At 42.9% G+C, this 19,310-nt stretch overlaps 1 protein-coding gene across 7 annotated transcripts in view; it reads right to left on the bottom strand.

The window, feature by feature from the left end:
• The window catches only part of LOC114494546 (SPHK1 interactor, AKAP domain containing), a 118,666-nt gene that overhangs the window by 18,054 nt on the left and 81,302 nt on the right, over positions 1-19,310 (bottom strand). For 6 of the 7 annotated variants that reach the window (XM_028509745.2, XM_028509746.2, XM_036022752.1 and 3 more), the window contains 4 exons: positions 13,280-13,339; positions 11,562-11,696; positions 7,318-7,573; positions 1,778-5,546 (listed from right to left, as the gene is read on the bottom strand). In XM_028509745.2, coding sequence (XP_028365546.1) covers positions 1,778-5,546; positions 7,318-7,573; positions 11,562-11,696; positions 13,280-13,339 — 4,220 coding nt within the window. Of the gene's footprint in view, positions 1-1,777; positions 5,547-7,317; positions 7,574-11,561; positions 11,697-13,279; positions 15,295-15,514; positions 16,764-19,310 lie in introns of those variants that run through there. The other variant, XM_036022755.1, reaches the window with a different exon arrangement.

Here is a 19,310-nt window from a genome sequence, read left to right as displayed (position 1 = left end):
GAATCAGCTTTAACTCACCACTTTTACCTCTAGTTCCTTCCATTTTCTACCTCTGAGATGATCATGATTATTAATAAAGTTAATCTCAGTCCTATGTTAAAGGTAGGTTTTATTCATCCAGAATTTCTAGTTGATTCATGGTGGGAGAATTTTTCAGGCTACCTAGAAAACCATAATGCTGGAAACACAAGTCTCACCTCGTTTCTTCACATGGTTTGCTCCCTTATGCCCCTTTTAGGTCTCATCTAAAATGCCAACATCATATCTTAAGCAGCCTCTTTGACCAACTAGCTATTTTCTATCACATTACTCTTCATATTTTTTATCGTGTCACACTCTACAAGAATGGTTTTCTGAAGAGGTTTTTCATGGGTAGTGTTTATCTCTCCCACTGCTGCGTAAGAGCCTTGGGAACAGGCACCAAATCTCTACATTCTTCTGTGTTTGTAGGTCCAAAGAGAGTATGCATGGCTGGGTATCAAATATTTGTTGGATGAATACTATTTTTTTCTTAAAATACACATAAGTGAATGCACAGCATAAAATATGTTTCTAAAAAAATCAGATTATGTCGGTGAGTGCAACCTGTTGATATTCAGAATCTCAGTTTGGTGTTTATACTTATAGTCCCAAATTATCAGAAAGTTTGATAATTATCCTTCAATTACATCAGAGAGCATGGCTGAATTAAGAACACATGACTGCCTGACAATAGGATAATGGTTCTTCAGGAGTCAAGAAGTGGGGTAATTCAGGTATCTGGACAAACGGGGTGACCTGAAATATGAGTTTTAGACATGACCTCCATAATATATTCTGAAGCTGTTACTCTATTATCAAATCAGAAAGTGAGAAAGCATATTATTTCAGTATGCTGAGGTTTTATGACATTTTAGTCCCTGAGAGAGAAGCCTAAAAATATCTTCAGGACACGACACATCCCAGCCTCTAAACAGAATTAGGAGTGCCTGTGTCACCTGCCTCTCTCTGTGAGTAAGTCGGTAGGAACGCTTTCGTAGGGAATTGAGTTCTATATTTAGTTATTTTGACATATCAGATTTCATGGAAACAACTCAGATTAGAAAATGTGATCTAAATATGAATATTTTTTCCTCTTTCAAATCCTGGGAAGTCATCTGTGTCAATGAAATTCTCACACTATTCATAACAAGTTTTCTCTTGGGAAACCCTTCTCCTGGAATTAAGGCAACCCTATACCCTAACCCCAAACAACAATAGCAACTGTAAAGCAAACCTTTATTGAATGGTAGGCACTTAAGATTGCTCTTATGACATCATCATCATCATCATCATCATCATTATTCCGACCTATAGGTGGGTAAACTGAGGGAGATTAGGGGACTTGCCCAAGGCGACATGGTTACAAGGTTTGTTAATGGAGTTCGTGTTCTATAACAGTTCTTTACTTTGCTCCACAAAGAAAAATATATTGAATATTTAGGAGTCCTTATGTTTTGGAAGCAGACATATATCTCTTGACTTTCTAAGGCTGATGATTGCACATTTTTTCCTTGTTACTATTGGAACACAAAATGAGAAAGCCATATCATGAGCTGAGGGAACACACGAGGGAATATGGGTTTGGGTCATTATATGGAACAAAACCCTAAATCAGCTGGAGGCCTTACTCACGTATTTCCAAGATTTTTTGAAAGTCCCCAGGTTGTACCTATTTTAACCACCGTGTCAGTACCATTTGAGTCAAAACTGTATGATGGGTTTTATTTACCTGCAGTCTCACAGGTCACGCACTCACCTGCGGTTCTGGCCTGCACTCTTCTCAGTGTCTCCACCCCTCCCCACATCCGGGGTTTTGTCTTCCTCCAAGCGCTCCTCTGCTGCTTCGAGGGGGCAGCCTTTGGACGGCGTGTGTTCAGGTTCGCCAACACACTCTTCTCTCTGGTCTATTTCAATCTGAATTAAAGGCACCTCCCTTGAAAGAAGTGATTGCCGGGGGTGGTTTATAGGGACACCACCATGACACAAGGACGTCTCCTTTTCAGAATCTAAGCTAAGATGGGCATCTTTGCTTGGAGAGGACCCCGGGGGATGGAGGCTTTCGGTAACAGAGTCTTTCCTCTGGTAATCGATAGACTCTTGGACAAGAAGAATCGGCCCACTTTGCACTCTGCCCGAAGCCAATCTGTTTGCACACTTGTCTCCGTGCAAGGGAGAGCCACCAGACACGGGCTCAGCACTGGCTTGGACATCATCCGTTATAATTTTGTTCTTCCGCATGAGGGCCTCGATGGAGTTCGCCCACGTCTCATGGATTAACATGGTTGTGATGTGGTCGGTCCCGCCCCTGCGATACAGGCAGGAGTCGGATTTGCAGAGGCCGGTGGAGGAAGCACCGCTGCATGGCTGCACGCTCAGGAAGTCTCGCTGGCTGTTTTGAGCAAAGCCATCTAAGGAGTTGGCTTTCAGTGGCGCATTCACGGTCAGTCTGGGGCCCAGGGCTCTGCCGTCCGGCATGGACGACTGCCTGTAACACAGTGGGGATCTCAGGGAAGGCGACAACAAGCCAGCCGCCCAGTCCTGGCTGCCTCGCCTGGAGGAGGTGCCGTCTTTGCTCTCTCTCTCAAGGTCCCTCAGCATGTACCTGTAGAACTCCTCGGTTATGCTCTCCGTGCTGGACTGCTTGGAGGGGCAGCTCGGCCTCACACTGAGGTGGTCGCTCCTCCGGCACGCCTGCTGCACGGCCGAGTTCACAATGCTGCTGGCGTTCTTGCCCGCGTAGTAGTCCAGCAGTAACTCAAATCCCCGTCCTTCATTTTCCATCTGGTTCACCATGAACCTGGAAAACTCGTCGGTGATGCTCTCGCAGCTCGACTGCTTGGACACGGAGCTGGCCCTGCTCCCTGGCTGGCTGAGGGCGCTCATTAGGCCCAGGCTGCTGGCATAGGCCCTGGCGCTGGAGTCCTCCTCCGCGATGCTTTCGCAGCTGGAGGCCTTCCGCCGCATCCACCGGTCTCCGCTGTGCAAGCGATTGCGGGGAAAGCTCTGGGCTTGCCAGACGCCGTCCACCAGGGAAAACTCCGTCAGGTTCACGATCTTGGCTGCCACTTCGTTTGCAAAGACGTTGACAGAGTCTGGGATGTCCTCGAGGTTCATCGACTCATCCACGACCCTGTTCATCAGCTTCTCCTTAAGCTCCGGGTGCTCATCCGTTTTCCTCTTGATCTCGCTGAGCCGCGGCGGCTTGTGTTTCCGCACAGAGGCCCCGCCGGCCTGGCTCTCCTTCTTCCTCTTCACGGAGCGGCAGGGTACGTTCGGGGTGACCAGAACCTCACTCCCTCTCTTCCATGCACAAAACCAGGGTTGTTTCCCGTTTGAGTTGTCAAGGCAAATTGCTGCGATTTCGGTTGCCATGGAGACAATGGTCTCTGCTAATTCTTCGGCAAAGTCCGTAATGCAGTATACGTCTGTGTGTTTAGTGTGTAGCATGGACTGAGCAGGAAGCGGCAAGTCACTCCCTAACAAAGAGAGATGAACTTGAACTTCACTGTGTAGAGGTGAGGCGCAGTTGTGCTTCTCTTGGATGTTTGGACTGAAGCCGTCCTCAGAATCCTGGGAACTGCTGTTGTACTTGGTGACTGTGGGTGTCCTTTCTCCTTCTGAAGAGGCTCTGCGTTCATTCACGTTGTGACTCGGTGTCTGATGATGGGCTTTTGCATCGTTTCCTATGCTTCCTTTCAGATGTGTTTCCTTGGGGGACGTTTTAGCAGTCGAAGGGCGAGGCACCCTGGCACTACAAGTCCATTCGGGCTGCAGCATGGGGGTCTGGAAGGGGCCCGGCTTTGCCGAGCCGTTGCTGGCGTGCTGAGGAGGCATGCCATCTGCAAGGTCACTGATGACCAGACTAGTGCCACACGGATGAATAAGTGGATGGCTGCTGTAGTGTTCAGTGGCTTTTGTCCATGCCTGGCTAGCAGCCCGATCAGGTGTCCGGGTGTCTAGTTCGGGTTCCCTCCGTCCAGGGGTCTCCTTGGAAAGAACAGTGGGACATTCGCCGTGCTGTGCAATATGGCTCATCTTCTTGAACGTGGAGCATATCACGTTGAAGAGCAGCTGATTTGTACTTTCCATGAGAGTGTCCAGAGTTTCAGACGAGTGCCCGCCATTGTCAGGGTCAGTTATTTTATTCTGCTGGTGAACCTCATCGATGGAGTGCTTCAGGATAACATTGGATAGGGCCTGTGCCAGCTCATTTCCGAGGACATTTTCTGGGCTCGAGCTCTGTGGCTTTGAAGCCGCTTCCATAATTCTTCGGTTCATTGATGCCATGAGGTCTCCAATGCCGCCGTGGGTGTCAGGCCCCGTTAAAACCAGAGCGGCCTCCTTGAACAAGGCCTCTGCAATGGCTTCTTTGCCCAGCTCCACGCCCCTCCCTGCTGCTAGATTAAAAAGCGGGGGAATTGCTGCGGAAGACTCAGTGGCAGACAGGATTCTACTCGAAGCCTCAGGGCACTCCACCTCTCCCACTTCCCCCAGGCCGCAGACGGCAACGGCACTGGCCACCTGAGTCATGCCACACAGCGCAGATGGAAAGGAGTATTCACTGATGGGAGCTTCCTTGAGTGCTTGCACTGCTGGAGTCTGCAGTGGTTCGCTGCATCCCAGTGGGTGGTTTGCAATAAGGGATTCTTGCTCCATTTTCAGTCTTTCTGTGGCCTGAGGGCTGGAAATAGTTCCAATCATGGTGGCCGCACACGCTAATGCTACTTCTAGAGCACTCTGGGGGTGTCTGCTGGCATTGTCTCCGGAGGGGACACCTGAGGGGTCAAGAGAGACTTCCATGTCGGAGCACGAAGAGATGCCTGGCTCAGGGGCTCCATTGCTGCCATCTGGACTCTGAACAATGACAATTTTGGGGAGGTCACTCCATGACGGAGAGACCACGATATCTTTTGTGGAGCAGCCACTCGGGAGCAGAGCACTTCCTACAGGGACACTGACCGCAGATTCCTGGGGGAGTGGAGGCTGGGACTGAGATAATCTAATAAATGCATCCTGCAGCACGGATTCGGCTAAATTTGTAGCATACTCGCCAGTTGTGGCTTCTCCATCCTGTATGGGGAGAAGAGAGTTTGTTGTACTTTCATGGTCTCCTGGGTCGGAGCTGTGGCCGTGCCCCATGACAGTGCCACAGGCACAAGGCCCATCTGGCATAAGCACCCTGGGGAAACAAGCATTGTCTGGAATATATAGTGCCTGCAGTGTTTCCGCTGGATCTTTGACATTTTCTGGATAATGATAATCTGCAGCTGTCCCCTGATTCCTCACACCTTCACCTTTCCACTCTGATAGTTTAGCTGATGGATCTAGACCTTGCAAAGTTGTATCTTCTGCTACTTTTTCCAGAGATCCTTCTGTCTTAATCCATGCCATAGGATGCTTGCTGATGTATTTGTTTTCCAAGGTATAAAGGGACTGTTCCTTATCGTAATTCCATTCCTCCTGCGTGACTTCCTTTGGCTTTTTACTTTCCATAACATTGGCGGAGACATTTATATTCTCACAACCTAGTGAAGAGAAAAGTAAGACCGCTATTACTTTTTCAATAGCAGGTTCTCATGAGTCTAACAACAATTATTTTCTAAAAATGCTTTAAAGCATCAGGCATCGTTTTCCCCCCAAAATAGCACTTGAATATTTCTTTAAGAAGAATGAACCTGAAAGGCTTCTGTGCTGCATTATGGAATTCTGCCCAATAAATAGGTTTCAATTCAGAAGAGAAATACCATTGTTATAGTCAGGGAAGAAGGCTTTTGGGAGCGGAGAGCTGGCTGCCAATTTGCAGGGGAGAGTAACCCAAAGCCTCCCACTGAGTAAACAGGAAGGAGGGGGATGCGTACAGCAAGCTCAATAGAGGGTCTTGTTACAGAAATTTGCTCTGAAGTTTGTCTAGAGCTTGCCCCAGGGACAGTGGCAACAACATCTGCGGTGTCCCTTCGTAAGGCGAAGCGTGGGGAAGGGAGTCCATTGTTCACTGAACTCCATTAGTAAGTCAGTAGAAAGAGTGAGTAAATGAGTGCTAAGCACTTTCCTGGGTTATTTTCTTCTGTCTTCACCTTAGTAATAGTATAATACAGTCATACGTCACATGACGACCGGCCAGTGTCAGACCACATATACAGCGGTGGTTCCATAGGATTATAATGGAGAAAAATTTTTTTTTATAATCTAGTGACATTGTAGCTATTGCAGTGTCCTGGCACAATTCCTACTACTTATATTGAAAAAAAGTTTGCTGTAAAATAGTATGCTGTGTTACACCAGCAACACCCTCATACATATGAGTTCATCTTGTGTTTACTGAGTCTCTTGATTGCACTATTTGCTCTTGTTCTTGACTGAGCCTCACGTTGTTTTTGTATAACAAAATGCTGTACAGGCTCACAGCCTAGGAGCGATAGGCTATACCACACAGCCTCGGTGCACAGCTCAGTCACATCTAAGTTTGAGTAAGTGAACTGCGATATTTGCACAACAATGGACTTGCCGAACAATGCATTTCCCAGACACGTGACAGTATCATATCGGTTTTAAATATAATACTATTATATTCCCAAACTATAGATAAGGGCTCAGAAAGACTAGGTAACTGGCCCCAGGTTTCACAGCTTCAAAAAGATTCAGGCCAATCCAACTTGCTTCAGCAAACCAGTGCCTTTGATGGAAATCTTAGGCGGTGGAAGTTAACTTTCCTCCCAGTGATAGTCTCCATATCTTGGCAGCAGGAGGATTTCCCTTTTTTTAAAAAAATAATAAATTTATGGAGGTGACATAGGTTAATAGGGTCATGTAGGTTTCAATTGTACATTATTAGGACACATGATCTGTATATTGCATTGTGAGCCCACCACCCAAACTCAAACACCTTCTGTCACCATATATTTGTCCCCCTTTACCCTCTACCACTCCCCCACCCCCTTCCCTCTGGTAACCCCCATACTGTTGTCTGTCTGTGTCTCACCCAGACAAATAATTTTTGACAAAGGAGCCAAACACACATAATAGGGATATAAAAGGATTTCCCTTTAAAGCACACAGATTTCCTTCAGCAGCCCTAAGGCTTCTTTGGGGAGAATGGAGCCATCTAACTCCTAAATCTCAGTGCATCAGCCAGCATCCTCCCCAGTGTCTTCTTACCCTCCATCCTTCCTAAACTCAGGCAGTGAAGACAGTGATGTGTCAGCCAAACCGACATGGCCCAAAACTCTTCTAAAATTGCACGCAGACATTTTTATGGGGTAGCTAATTTCACAATGCACACTTGTTTTATTTACTCACCATTCCTGTATTCTTCCACCTCACTCTCTTCCTCCAAGTGTTCAGAGGCCGTGAGAAAGTCTTCCTCGATGGAAGACAGGGAGCAGTTCGTGTCATCCTCCACCTTCAAGATGTTTGTTTCCAGGTGGAGCTGCCGCTCCTGCACCAGTTCCAGCCCAATCAAAAACTTGTTGATTTCAAAGATGATGCAATTGGTACTGTTCGGTCTGTTCCCTCTCGCACACTGGACCAGGCAGATATCTGGCAGCCAAGGACACTGCATGTGGAGAGGAGAAAAGTCATTTTATTAAAAGAGAAAATAGAAAACCGTTGGCTCTGACCTTTCTTCTTCCACCAATCTCCCCTGTGAGGAATGGGGACCTTTAAAACATCAATCTTTGGAAGATCTTCTGAGCTTATATTGATGAAGTGTTTGAAAACATTCAAATGATGTTTGGGAACACCGGGTGCCTAGGAGGATATTGGACTTAGGGGAAAATAAGACCAGTTGTAGCACATATTTTTCTTCTTCTGTCAAAACAAAAATTGCCCTGGGCAAAGTTAAAAAGGTAAGAAAGACTTTATTCAAAGCTATTAAAATAGGGGCCAGAGGCCAGAGCTGAGCTGGACCACAACTCCACTGAAACAGAAGGCAACTGGGTTTTGAAGAGCCGGTGTAGGAGAATTGCTGTCCATCTGTGCTCAATAAATGTCTTTACTAAAAAAAAAACTTTTTTTTTGTATCTTCATGATAGGAGGCACTTTTGCAAATTGGAGCAAATCTCCCAAAGGCCTGAATTATTCTGTAGGTACCACCAACCGTATTTTTTTTATAGACCAGCAGTGTTGAGGCAGCACAGCGATGCTGAATCTCATCTTAGCCAACTATTACCAATCGTGGCTTGTTTACAGATGCCCTCAGCTTGGCTGCCTTGTGCACTGGAAGCTGCCTACCTGCTAATCGAACAGTGAGGATGGAGACGTTGGCAGAGGCCACCCGAGCTGGGTTAATTGGGGACGTTTGAGTCAGTGCCAAGGGCATGTAGTTAATGCTCCCATAGATGCTGTGAGGAAGGTGGCAAACCAGCCGCTCAGCCCCTTGGACCCAGGAAATGATGGTACCAAGGACAAATTTGGGTGGTCAGCTTACAATTTTTAGTAGCCCCCCTAACAAGTTACCTCCCTTCTTTTATCTTCGTTTTCTATTCAATAAAATAAAGATTAAAAAAAGACCTTTCTCCATTTTGAGAGACTAGTCATGGTGATTTAATGAAATAATAATGGAAGTACCTTGGGAAGTACAAAGGACTATTTAAATGTTAGTCTTTTATTTCAAAAAAAAAAAACCCCAAAGGGATATTAAGTAGAAAAAAATGGTTTGTTTTGTTTTTTCAAATGAGGGACAAGGGCGGAGTACAAAGAACACCAAGAGGAACCATCCATTTACGAACTGTCGGTGCTCCTCTGGGCAACGTTATTGCAAAGCTAATGCGGACAGCGCCTCTTCTGCTCCCTAAGTTTTGTTGCCTATGAGCTGCTCTCTCTTTGGCCAGTCGTGTCTTTGTCTTTTTACCTCAGCAAATGACTCTATCATTTTTTTTTTAATAATGCACACTATTTTACAATTAGATTATATAATTGGAGGAATGAAAGACAATACTCATAACATTTCTCACTTAGTTACATGTGGATTCATTCCATATTTATTATGCACCTACTAAATGCTAAGCACTTAAATTATTTTGTAGGTGTTCAGATACAGTGGTAAGTAAGTTGGATATCTTGTTCACATGGAACTGCTTCCTGACAGTCTGGTATTCTCTTGAATCTTATTTCTTGTGGAAATTATTAAATCTATACAAACTCGTACACAGCTGTCCATGCGCATGTATCTCAGAAGACTAATGAATACAAACCAGTGCACACCCAGTGAGGAGGGGGCACAACAGTTAGCTTTTCTTCCTCAAACTGTCCTCAGTAGAGTCTTAGGGAAAGACTCTAAAAAGTCTTAAGAAAAATGATCATTACAATAGCGAACAGTCAAGTAAAATACTAAGTGAGACTCTAAAAAATCTTAAGAAAAATGATCATTACAATAGCCAACAGTCAAGTAAAATACTAAGTGGGACATATAAGTAAAATCAGTTAATTTCCTACAGAAAAGCATTTTTCCGAGATGCTTATTATATACCATAAATCTACTCCTGTGGCTGTCCTTTTTATGAGGTGAAGACATAATCTACTAAGCACACCTGAGTTTGAGGAGGTCCAGGTGCAACCCACCATCCTTTCCAAACTGCACATGTCTTCTGTGGATGCTGGGTCTTTGTTGGCTGGCTGGACCAGGAGGCCATGGGGAGAATTGGAAAGGATACGGGAATTGGAGTCCAACACACCTGGCCTGCAGTGCTGGCTCTTGCACTTTACATGTGTGTGACCCTGAAAGCACCAGTTAGCCTTTCTGTGGGTGAAGTGATACACAGGAAGTGACGGGGGACCCCTGGGAAAAAAGGTGTCTGAAGTGTTTCTGTTGCAGCTCAAGGCTGTTTTGACAGCTTTTAGAAAAAGTATGCAGAGTTTTAAATATGCTTTTGATGGATGATGTTCAATGAGTTCTGGACTATTTTACTCTTCTTTTCCCTAATGAACATAGATGCTGCTTTTGTGACCAAATATCACTTGACCTTCTTTTCGTTTTCTAACCCTGTGGGTTGCCATTTTCCGGCATGCTCATAGCCCATGAAGTTAATTTACCTCCAAGTCCAGAGGTGACCCAAGCCTGGCCAATTTGATAGGCATTCCTCAGGCCACAGTGATTGGTTTAGAAATAGGCACATGACACGTGAGAGCCAATAGGACATAATGAGACTTTTGCTGGGAGCCACCTAGAAAAAACATTTACTTTTTCTTGCTCAACTTGAACCCAAAGAAATATTGCCTCCTAGCGGGAAGAACTTGCCTAATAATAGGATAAAGAGCGAGAGAGCAAGAGAGAGACCACAAGAGAAAATCCATGTCTGATGACTTTGTTCAAGTCCTTGTATTTAATCTACTTACTGCTTTCTTTAGTTACATGGGAAAATTCATTCTCTTTCTGCTTATGTCAATTTTCTCTCATGCTTAATTAGAAATTTTAACTAATAGACCTGGTCCAGAAATACTCTTAAAACTCAAGTTTGTACGTTACTTTTGGTCATCATGATTTTGTCTAATATAAAGAGAGAATATTTAGAGTCATTTCTGTGTTCTCTTTTCAGATGATTACTTTTCTCATTAAGGAAATATATTAGATTGACCTTGAGGAATTTTTTTTCTAGTCTTGATTAACAAATTGAAATGGGCTGTTTGTACATGTTTACAAAACATCAGGAGTAGAGCAAGAAATAGTGGATAGGCCTCTGAATTTTTTGATATTTTGAAAGACTGAAGAATAAAGTACTTAAAAATTTTCAGCAAAACTAAAATCCAAGGAAAAACAATTTAAAGGAAAACAAATACTCGTTATCTTAACCTGTAGCTATCACTGTCTGCATATCTTATTTGAGAAAACTAATACTTGTTTTATACAGTGTGCCTTTAGAAATCTTTTATATTTTTTCTGTAAATTGATTAAAGTTAAATTTTTTTATTTTTGTTCAAATAAAGAGTATAAAATGATTTATCAATAACAGTGGACATCAATGTGTTGAATGAGAATAAGAGCATTTAATTCCTACTTTATCTTTCATAACATTCTATTTTTCTGGGAATTTCATTCCTCGGGACGAGGAAACTCCCTTTGCATCCTGGGGGTTGCTCTCTTTTATGTATTACATGGCTGTTGGGTGCATCCTAGGAAATAAGTAACATCCAGAAAGAAGAAACTGTGGCATTGAGGGACCACATAATATGAATTCAAATTTTGGTATTGTTCTCGGAACAGAAGATAATCCTGTTTTTTATTACTCAGTAGGTAGTAGAAAACCAAGCTAACCAATGAATGCCTAGTGTGTCTGCTCTGGTTTAGGTGCCACTTAACACCATGAACTTGAGAAAATAATAAAGGTCAGGAGTTGATGTAAAAGAAAGTCTGTCGAGCTCTCAGTGGCATATTTGGGAGAAATGCAAATGAAGTATTCAAAGACTTTTTATTTTTAGGCTAGAAGAGTTTATGTAAGGTGTCTATTTGGGGTTCATATTGATATTTGCCAGGAGCCAACCATAGATAACTTATCACTAGTGAATAAATGTGAATAAACATCTTGTGAAGAGCTTGTACATCTTACCTGTGATACTTTAAAATCTGCCTGGAGATTTCCAGATGTTAACCCACTGAGGAGGACAATTTCATTTTCTTTTGGTTTTTGGACATTCATGGAGCTGATAAGTTTTGGGAGATCTGGTGAAACATTGACCAATTTCTGTAGAGCAAAATCTTAATTAGTTTAGATAATTTTTTTCACTTTCAAAACACTACCCCAAAAACTATTTCTGCAAAAATAACATATTATATAACTATTCATACTATAGATTACTTAGTCTACTAAAATTATTACTTAAAAGAGATCATGTGAAACTGAAGCATAAAGGTTTAGATTAGAATATAAAAGTCCTTAAACACAAAAATTAAAAAAATTTCAGTACTAAATTTCCAAAGCTAAGCATTTCATGATTACAGTCATACCAAGGTATATTTAGTAGTTTAGACATTTTTTTTTGTCTTAAGTCATGGAGTAAGAGACTTGTTGACTAATAATCATCTATTCTAATAAAGTCAATAATAATATTAGTAATAAAATAATTACTAGCATTCATCTTGCTCTATGTACTAGGCATTAGCTAAAGTCTGTACATACATGTATGTTATACAATTTACCACATTTAATCCCCACAACATCTCTACATTGATTAGGTACCATTATTACTTTTTTGTTTTTACACTTAAGTAATGTGAGGCTCAGAGAAGATTTGTACTTCACGTAAGTGTATGTAGTTAAGTCAGGGCCAAAGTGCCTTCTCTTAGTCTCAAATCACTCATAAATCTCCAAACACAGTTCTTAAGATGCCAGCTTGCTCTGACATCTCTCTGGGATGAACTCTGCACCATAATTCCATCAAATACAATCATATGTACAACTGAGTTTGAAAATCCTTCCTGTACTACATAGATAAATGGTGCTCAGAGCTTGGTGGAAAGCTTCTGATGAAGCTATTCCAAGGAAGACATTACAACAGTAAGTGGATAATTGCAGGTCTACTGTTCTGTGGTACTCAAGCTGCAAGTGCTGTGCTGTTATACAATAAAAGCATTACACCAAAGAGTGAGATTATACCAGGGAGTGAGATCAAACCATCTTCAGCTTTGGTCATAAAATGGCAATCATATCACACCAATTATTCTTCCTATTGTGTCCACAGGCTCTAGTTCAAAGGGCCAGGTGAGTCTTCAAGTTCCTGTGTGTTGTTGAGGATTTACATTTGGACCCTCACAACCTTGGCTGATCTTACAACATTCACCTGCTGCAGAGAGCAAAGTGTTTGAGTGCCAGACAAGTGTAAGGCTGCGGGAGCAAGGTTAGCGGTAAAACATTTGCTGATGAAAATCAGCAGGAAGCAGCAACCCTGAGAGCCAGAGGAAAGGGCTGGCTGGTATTCCAGCAAATTTTGGAAAAACCTTGGAAAAGTCATCTCAGACAGAGTGCTTGAGGGTGGAAAAGGGGGCAGCAGAAAAAGCCACTTTAAGGGACTGGTGGGCAGGACCAAGTGCCTGCTCGGAGAGTAGCCCTGTCTCGTGGGGAAGCAGCTTTCATAAATACAAGGTAGGCAAACTACATGGGAGGCATAGGAAAGAGGTCAGGGAAATGGGCTGTGGGAAAACCACCCAATGAATGAGCCCCCTACAGAATGAGCATCATTGAGCGGTGAAGTAATGTTGGCTCTCTGGCCAGGGCCACCTGCCCTTGTAATGAGCTCTCAGAGAGCCCAAGTCCCCACCCAGCGTTACCTGCTGCAGGTGCTCCGTGCTGCACTCATCCTTGTTCACATCCAGGTTCACGAAGCAGACCTAGGAGAAAGGGCAAAGAGAGACAGTTAAGTGGAAAACCTGGCAGGCAGTCCTTTCTGAAGAAAGCAGGAATCAGCTGGGGACTAATGATTTGAGAGTCTGAAACATTTAGAAAAGTCGGTTGAACGTGGCAGTTTTCCCTGGGGGCTTCTCTGCAGACCTCTATGCCCTAGTCATCATTCCCACGGGTCTCGCCACGTGCCCTCTTCCCTTCATGGCCCAGCAAACAAAGCTTCCTCTTTGTATTAGAGTCAATGTCACTGCAAAATCTTCAGGTTTAGGAAGGGTTATGGAATGTCATGAAATAGTAAAAAAGACTTGTCATCCTCTAAATTTCTGTTCATGATTGCCAAAACATGTCCCTTTCCTCTTCTCGTTTCCTGCTCCCTCCCCCCTCTCACTTCTAATAGAGTGTGTACCAAGTGGATTTGTCTTTGTTTCTGGTTTTAAGTTAATTTTGATTTATTTATATATTGCTGTATAGTTTGTCTCTTTTTAGCCATATTACATAAATGTCTGAATATAGTAGAGCATAAAAACAGTCGGAACAATATTATATAGTAATTTAGAACAGCAATATCTTAAATCTCCAACACATCACATAGATATAAATCTACTACAGACAGAGATGGGGAGAAGAAAGCTGAAAGAAAAGTTTCAAAGAGGTGAGATACACTCTTGAGAGTTGTAGATCATGGTGGGCAGGGGCCAGGAGGGCGTCCCTGGGCAGTCGGGAAGCGTGAGTGATACTTGGAGACAGGAAGTTCCACACGCTGACGAGGATCAGGGAGGAAGAGACACTTAATGGACACACACCAGCCTGCAGAAAGGGAAATGTTAGTAACGAGGTCCTGGAAGGTTTGCATTAAGTGTGATCATGGAAATGAGGCTCTATCATATTTTGCTAAAAGTCATCCAGAGGCATTCATTCTTAGCAAGTGGGTTTGGCCATGTCAAACGGACAATATTAATTATGTGGCTATTGAATCAGATGTTCAGACTGCAGATGCCTGCAGGCATATGGGGCTCTCTGATTTCAGTCGTTGTTCACGGTCATGGTTTCCCAGAGCCTCTGTCTTTTCCTTTTGAGGTTAAAAACATAATCAAAAGATTTGGGGGAAAGTTCTTAAAAACTAAAATAGTCATACATTGCCGAAATGTGAAAGTCATTATTATTTTACTCTCCCCAATAATGGGAGATTTCCTCAAGTTTCCTGGGCTCACAATAACTTTACAGCCTCTCCCCAGGGCAGTCTTTGCTGGTTGAGAATAACTGGATAGCTATTTAGGGAAGGAAGGGCATGGGATGTCACCTGCACTCTCATTCAGAGGTCCCCTTCCTTTGGGTTACTAAGATGGGTAAATAGGGAGGGAGTGGGCAGGAGGGACTTTGCCAAGAGCACCAATGGAAGCATGGCAGTAAGGGTACTTGGAAGGGGTTCATGATCTAGAGCGGTTTTAAGATTATGATATAATAGCGGTAACTTTGCCTTTGGAAAATGGTTCGATATCTGTCAGTCCTCCAGGACTTTTAACAGTACGCAGCTGTGATGGCAGCTACTGAATTGATTAGATGATTTTCCATTCCCCTTGAAGAAAGGAGCACTACCCTGACTGGGGTTCTTATTATCTTGTATCTTTGCGGGATAGGGCAAAGCAGAGGCCAAAAGAGGCATCTGTAATACTGACTTCCCTGTCCTCTGATACTATCTATAGTTCTCTGAAGATGAACTTACTTTTCATTCATTTGGGGCTGAACTCTGCCTATACTTGGAGGAAACCCCTCTCGCTAGCTGGGCCTGGACCTAAATAAAGCAAGATATAAACTAGCCCCTTGCTTCTACTCGGCACAGACATCTTTCTTTGGGGATGATCCAGGTTTTTAGGGTCAGATGTACATACAATTTTGGGAGACCCTCTTTAAGAGACAAAAAAACAAAATTGAAAATTCTAGCCTTGGCTGGTGTAGCTCAGTGGATTGAGTACGGGCTGCGAACCAAAGTGTCGCAGGTTCGATTCCCAGTCAGGGCACATGCCTGGGTTGCAGGCCATGACCCCCAGCAACCACACATTGATGTTTCTCTCTCTCTCTTTCTCCCTCCCTTCCCTCTCTAAAAATAAATAAATAAACAAAATCTTAAAAAAAGTTATCTATAAAAAATTGAAAATTCTAACTTAGGTGTGAATATTCACTTATTTCGAAGGAGAAAAGGAATCACAACACATTTCAACTATGAAATGGCTGAAAAATACCACAAACATGATACTCCCAGAAAAATGATATTTTTAACAAAACAACTGCCAATACACCTCCACAATGCTTTCCCCTTACATCTTGGCTCCATAATCTTTGTTTCTCTGTAGCACCATTTTCTCTAGAGGGAATAGAAAGATAATTTAGTCTTATTATAATATTGTGATTGTTTTTTTTTCAGCTTCACAAACTTTTACTGATGATATCTTAGACATTTTCCAGGTTGATGTCAAATTTAGTGGGAAACCGCTATAAAATTTCTTTGATGTATGGGTTGCTACAGGCATACTCATAGCTTCTAATACTGTTACAGGTTTTTCCTATACAAATGTAAGGATTTGGGTAGTTCTTTTTTAATTTGATTCCCATTCAAAAAGAAAAAAAAACACATGATGTAGTTATTATTTTCAATGCTGCATTATCAAATAAATTCCTTCCAGGGGAGAACCCAATCTTGAATTTGTGATTTCACATATCTGGTGACAGGAAGAATTCTCTGCAGACTAGCTTCTGGCATATGCTCCTTGTTTTCTGTCTACTATCTCTGTATTTTTGGCATCGGGGACAGTAGGACATGCTCCTAGTGTAAAAGCATCCCTGAGCTGACACTTTCATGTCTCCATGCCTGGTTGAGTTGCCACTGTCTACAGTGGGAGTATTTCTGGGAGCCCATCCAACGTGTGGATGGCTAGCAGTCACTTAGCTGTTCATGAAAGTGACCTCAAGCCACCTAGACAGATCTCACATAAACATAAGGCCACTCCATTTCCCTTAAGTGAGACCACACACTTATCTGTGGTTACTCCAATGACCTCACTCAGTATGAGAAGAGGTAAGATGTGGTGGGAGTCTGAAAGGAAAGAAACAATTGTTGTTAAAATACCTTCCTTTTGAAAATTGTAAAAAAAAACATATAACCACGTGAGCACATTGCCAAACCTATTCCCAGGGCACTGAGAGTGGAGCCTGTGTACCCGAGGAGCGAAGAATTTTAAGCTTTGATGATTTTACAGTAAATACACTTGATGGTGAAATGGTTCTTGCAATGCAATTGCTCAGTGTGTGTGTTCACTCACTATGACCTTGGGTTCTTTACTTGAGATTTACTTGGCCACTAATGCTGAACTCCAAGTGGAGCATAAGACAGGCCTCTGCCTAGAAGTGCTGGGGAGTGGTGGGTGTGGGGTAGGGACTTCCTGTGGTTCAGCGAGGGGACCAGGTGCTCTCTGTCTCTGTGCTGGGTGGTCTTGGTGCTGGTGCTGAGAAGACAATCAGTACGAGGCATTGTTCTTGCTCTCAGAGAGTTCTGGCATGTCTGCAGCCAGGACACATTGCTGAAACTATGAAAACATTATTAAGCTTCACAGGAGTGACAGGTATGTGTGCTGGAGGAGGAAGCTGGGAGAATGGGCTCAATCACAAATGCTACCGCAGAGAAGGCTGGGTGTGAGGTGAGCTTGGAAGGCAGGCAGGACGCACGCAAAAGCAGAAGAGGGAAAATGCACAAACTACAAATGGACGATTGTTCCCTAATCAGCACCTGCTCAGTCATGATAAGAGGCTCTTGCTTCAGTGCAAGGTAAGGAGAGGGAGAGGACAGAGGCTGTGGAGTCCAAGGCAAGAAGTGCCTCCTAGGGGAACTCTGGAGGCGAGATCAGAGTTGTGAGCAAAGAGGCTTTCTTTTTACACAGTGAAGACTTGGGGCATAATTCATAGACTTTTCAAGGAGTTGGATGAGGTAAGAACTCACAGTTCTAGGGTATGTCCCCAATGCAGTGAGAGCACAAGTGTTAGATGAGATATTTCCATCTCTGGAAGTGAGGCTGCTCCCTGTGTTAGTACAGTACAATTCTCAAAAGGGAATTTTTGGTGATGAGAATTTGAAAACAAGTTTCTGCAGGATGAGTGTGAGTGTTCTATGTGACTAAAATGTAAAGCTTGGGGCAGTCTGCTTGATGGCTCTCTGGGCTGTGTATCGAAGGGGTTGCTTAGGGTCTGGTGAGAATGCCGTGGACCAGGAGGCCGGGGCTGTGGGTCTGAGACTATGTGTCTGTGACAGTAGCCCCTGGGAACGAGATGCAAGCAGTTTTCGTTGACTCTTCGCCTCAATCTGAAGTGACGCCGTGGAGTTCTCTGTAAAGCGCTCATGTGTGCAAATCCCTATGTGCCCAATGCCCTACAGGGAGACTTTTTAGAAAGTCATTTAGTTATCTTTCTTCTTATACGTAGTCTACTTCCCTTCAGCCTTCACCAGGCTGAGTTCATGAGGGCAGGCATCATTCACCACTGTACTTGTCGTGCTTAGCACAGCCCAGCGTTCCCCAGGTGCTCAGCGAATGCTTGTGATAAACCCATACGTATGGATGAAGTGGAGGCACTGCCTCAGGTGATGGGGGTGATAATTACTGCCCCGTGACAATTATTTTCCTTACTTATGAAGTGAATTCCAACGTAGTCAGCAAACAAAGTTTTCTTCTAGTAAGCCTACAAGGTAGTAAGTAGAGAAGTTATAGGAGAATTAACTAGATTAATATTTATCCACCTATTGGTACTGTTTAAAGTACTAAGATTGATTGGCAGTTACAAAGTAGTTATGGAGATGTAAAGTGTGGCATAGGGAACACGGTTAATAATATTGTAATAACTATGTGTGGGGCTAGGTGGGTAATAAAATTACCAGGGGTATACATTTATAAATTATATAAATGTCTGTGCTGTACACTTGGAACTAATATAATATTAAATGTCAATTATAATTGAAAAAGGGAAAATGGTATATAGATTGGCTTTTTTGTTCCATGAATAAGGGTTTGCTAAAAAATAGGAAGAGGCAAAAAGTTGAGACCCATTATTGGTGATAAATACACACAGAAGCTTTTAATGTTTTTCTTGGGACAGAATCTCTCTCCCGTTCACATAAAGCACATGTTGTGTTGTGTCTGCACACGGCCTTGTTTGGACCATCTGCGGACACGCTCCGCCCGAAGCAGATGGAAACATCTTCACTGAGAGACCACAAACCCCTCTTTCCTGCCCCCTAGCAGAGCTAATTTTGTGGTTGCCCATACCTTTTACATGCAAATGCCTTTCTTCTGTCCTTATTACAGTTTTAAAATGAAATGTTGTAGGAATAAGTATCATTGGGAAAACGATGCCAGTCTGTGATTTTGACTTTTGTATAATCTAAGTCTTCAAAGTTACTTATGCATAATTAAAAGCTTACTATCCATGGTCAATATGTTGTCTTCTCTGCTTTGTATTATAGATTATTTACTCAAACAATATCAGTTATTTATTTTACTTCTAAATGTCTTTCATAAATAGAAAACTATGTAGCTGTGCTTAAAATTTCATAACAAAATTTTATTAGATAGTGATATTATATATATTGGTTAAAGGCTTCTGTGAGAAAGAGGATAACATTGCAATCTAAGGAAATAGGAAAGAATAATTTTAAGTAGATTGAAATTCATGGCAACTTTTGTGAGTTCACTGTATTTAACAAATAGCTTGATTTCAATACAAATTGTCAGACAAAAACACTAATTATGTTAAATAAAAATCTCAGGTTTGACTTTTTTCATGGAAACCACAAAAACAGAAGTGATGATTATTGTCAGGGTCAAACCATATTGCATGTGGACAGTTTTATTTTTTTCATGTATTCACTTGAGTCAACATTTTGGACTCTTCAGACAGCCAAACACAGTCTTCGAG

Source organism: Phyllostomus discolor, chromosome 4 (assembly GCF_004126475.2).
Source record: "Phyllostomus discolor isolate MPI-MPIP mPhyDis1 chromosome 4, mPhyDis1.pri.v3, whole genome shotgun sequence".
NCBI classification, from domain to species: domain Eukaryota; kingdom Metazoa; phylum Chordata; class Mammalia; order Chiroptera; family Phyllostomidae; genus Phyllostomus; species Phyllostomus discolor.
This window is presented reverse-complemented; position numbering and strand designations above follow the sequence as displayed.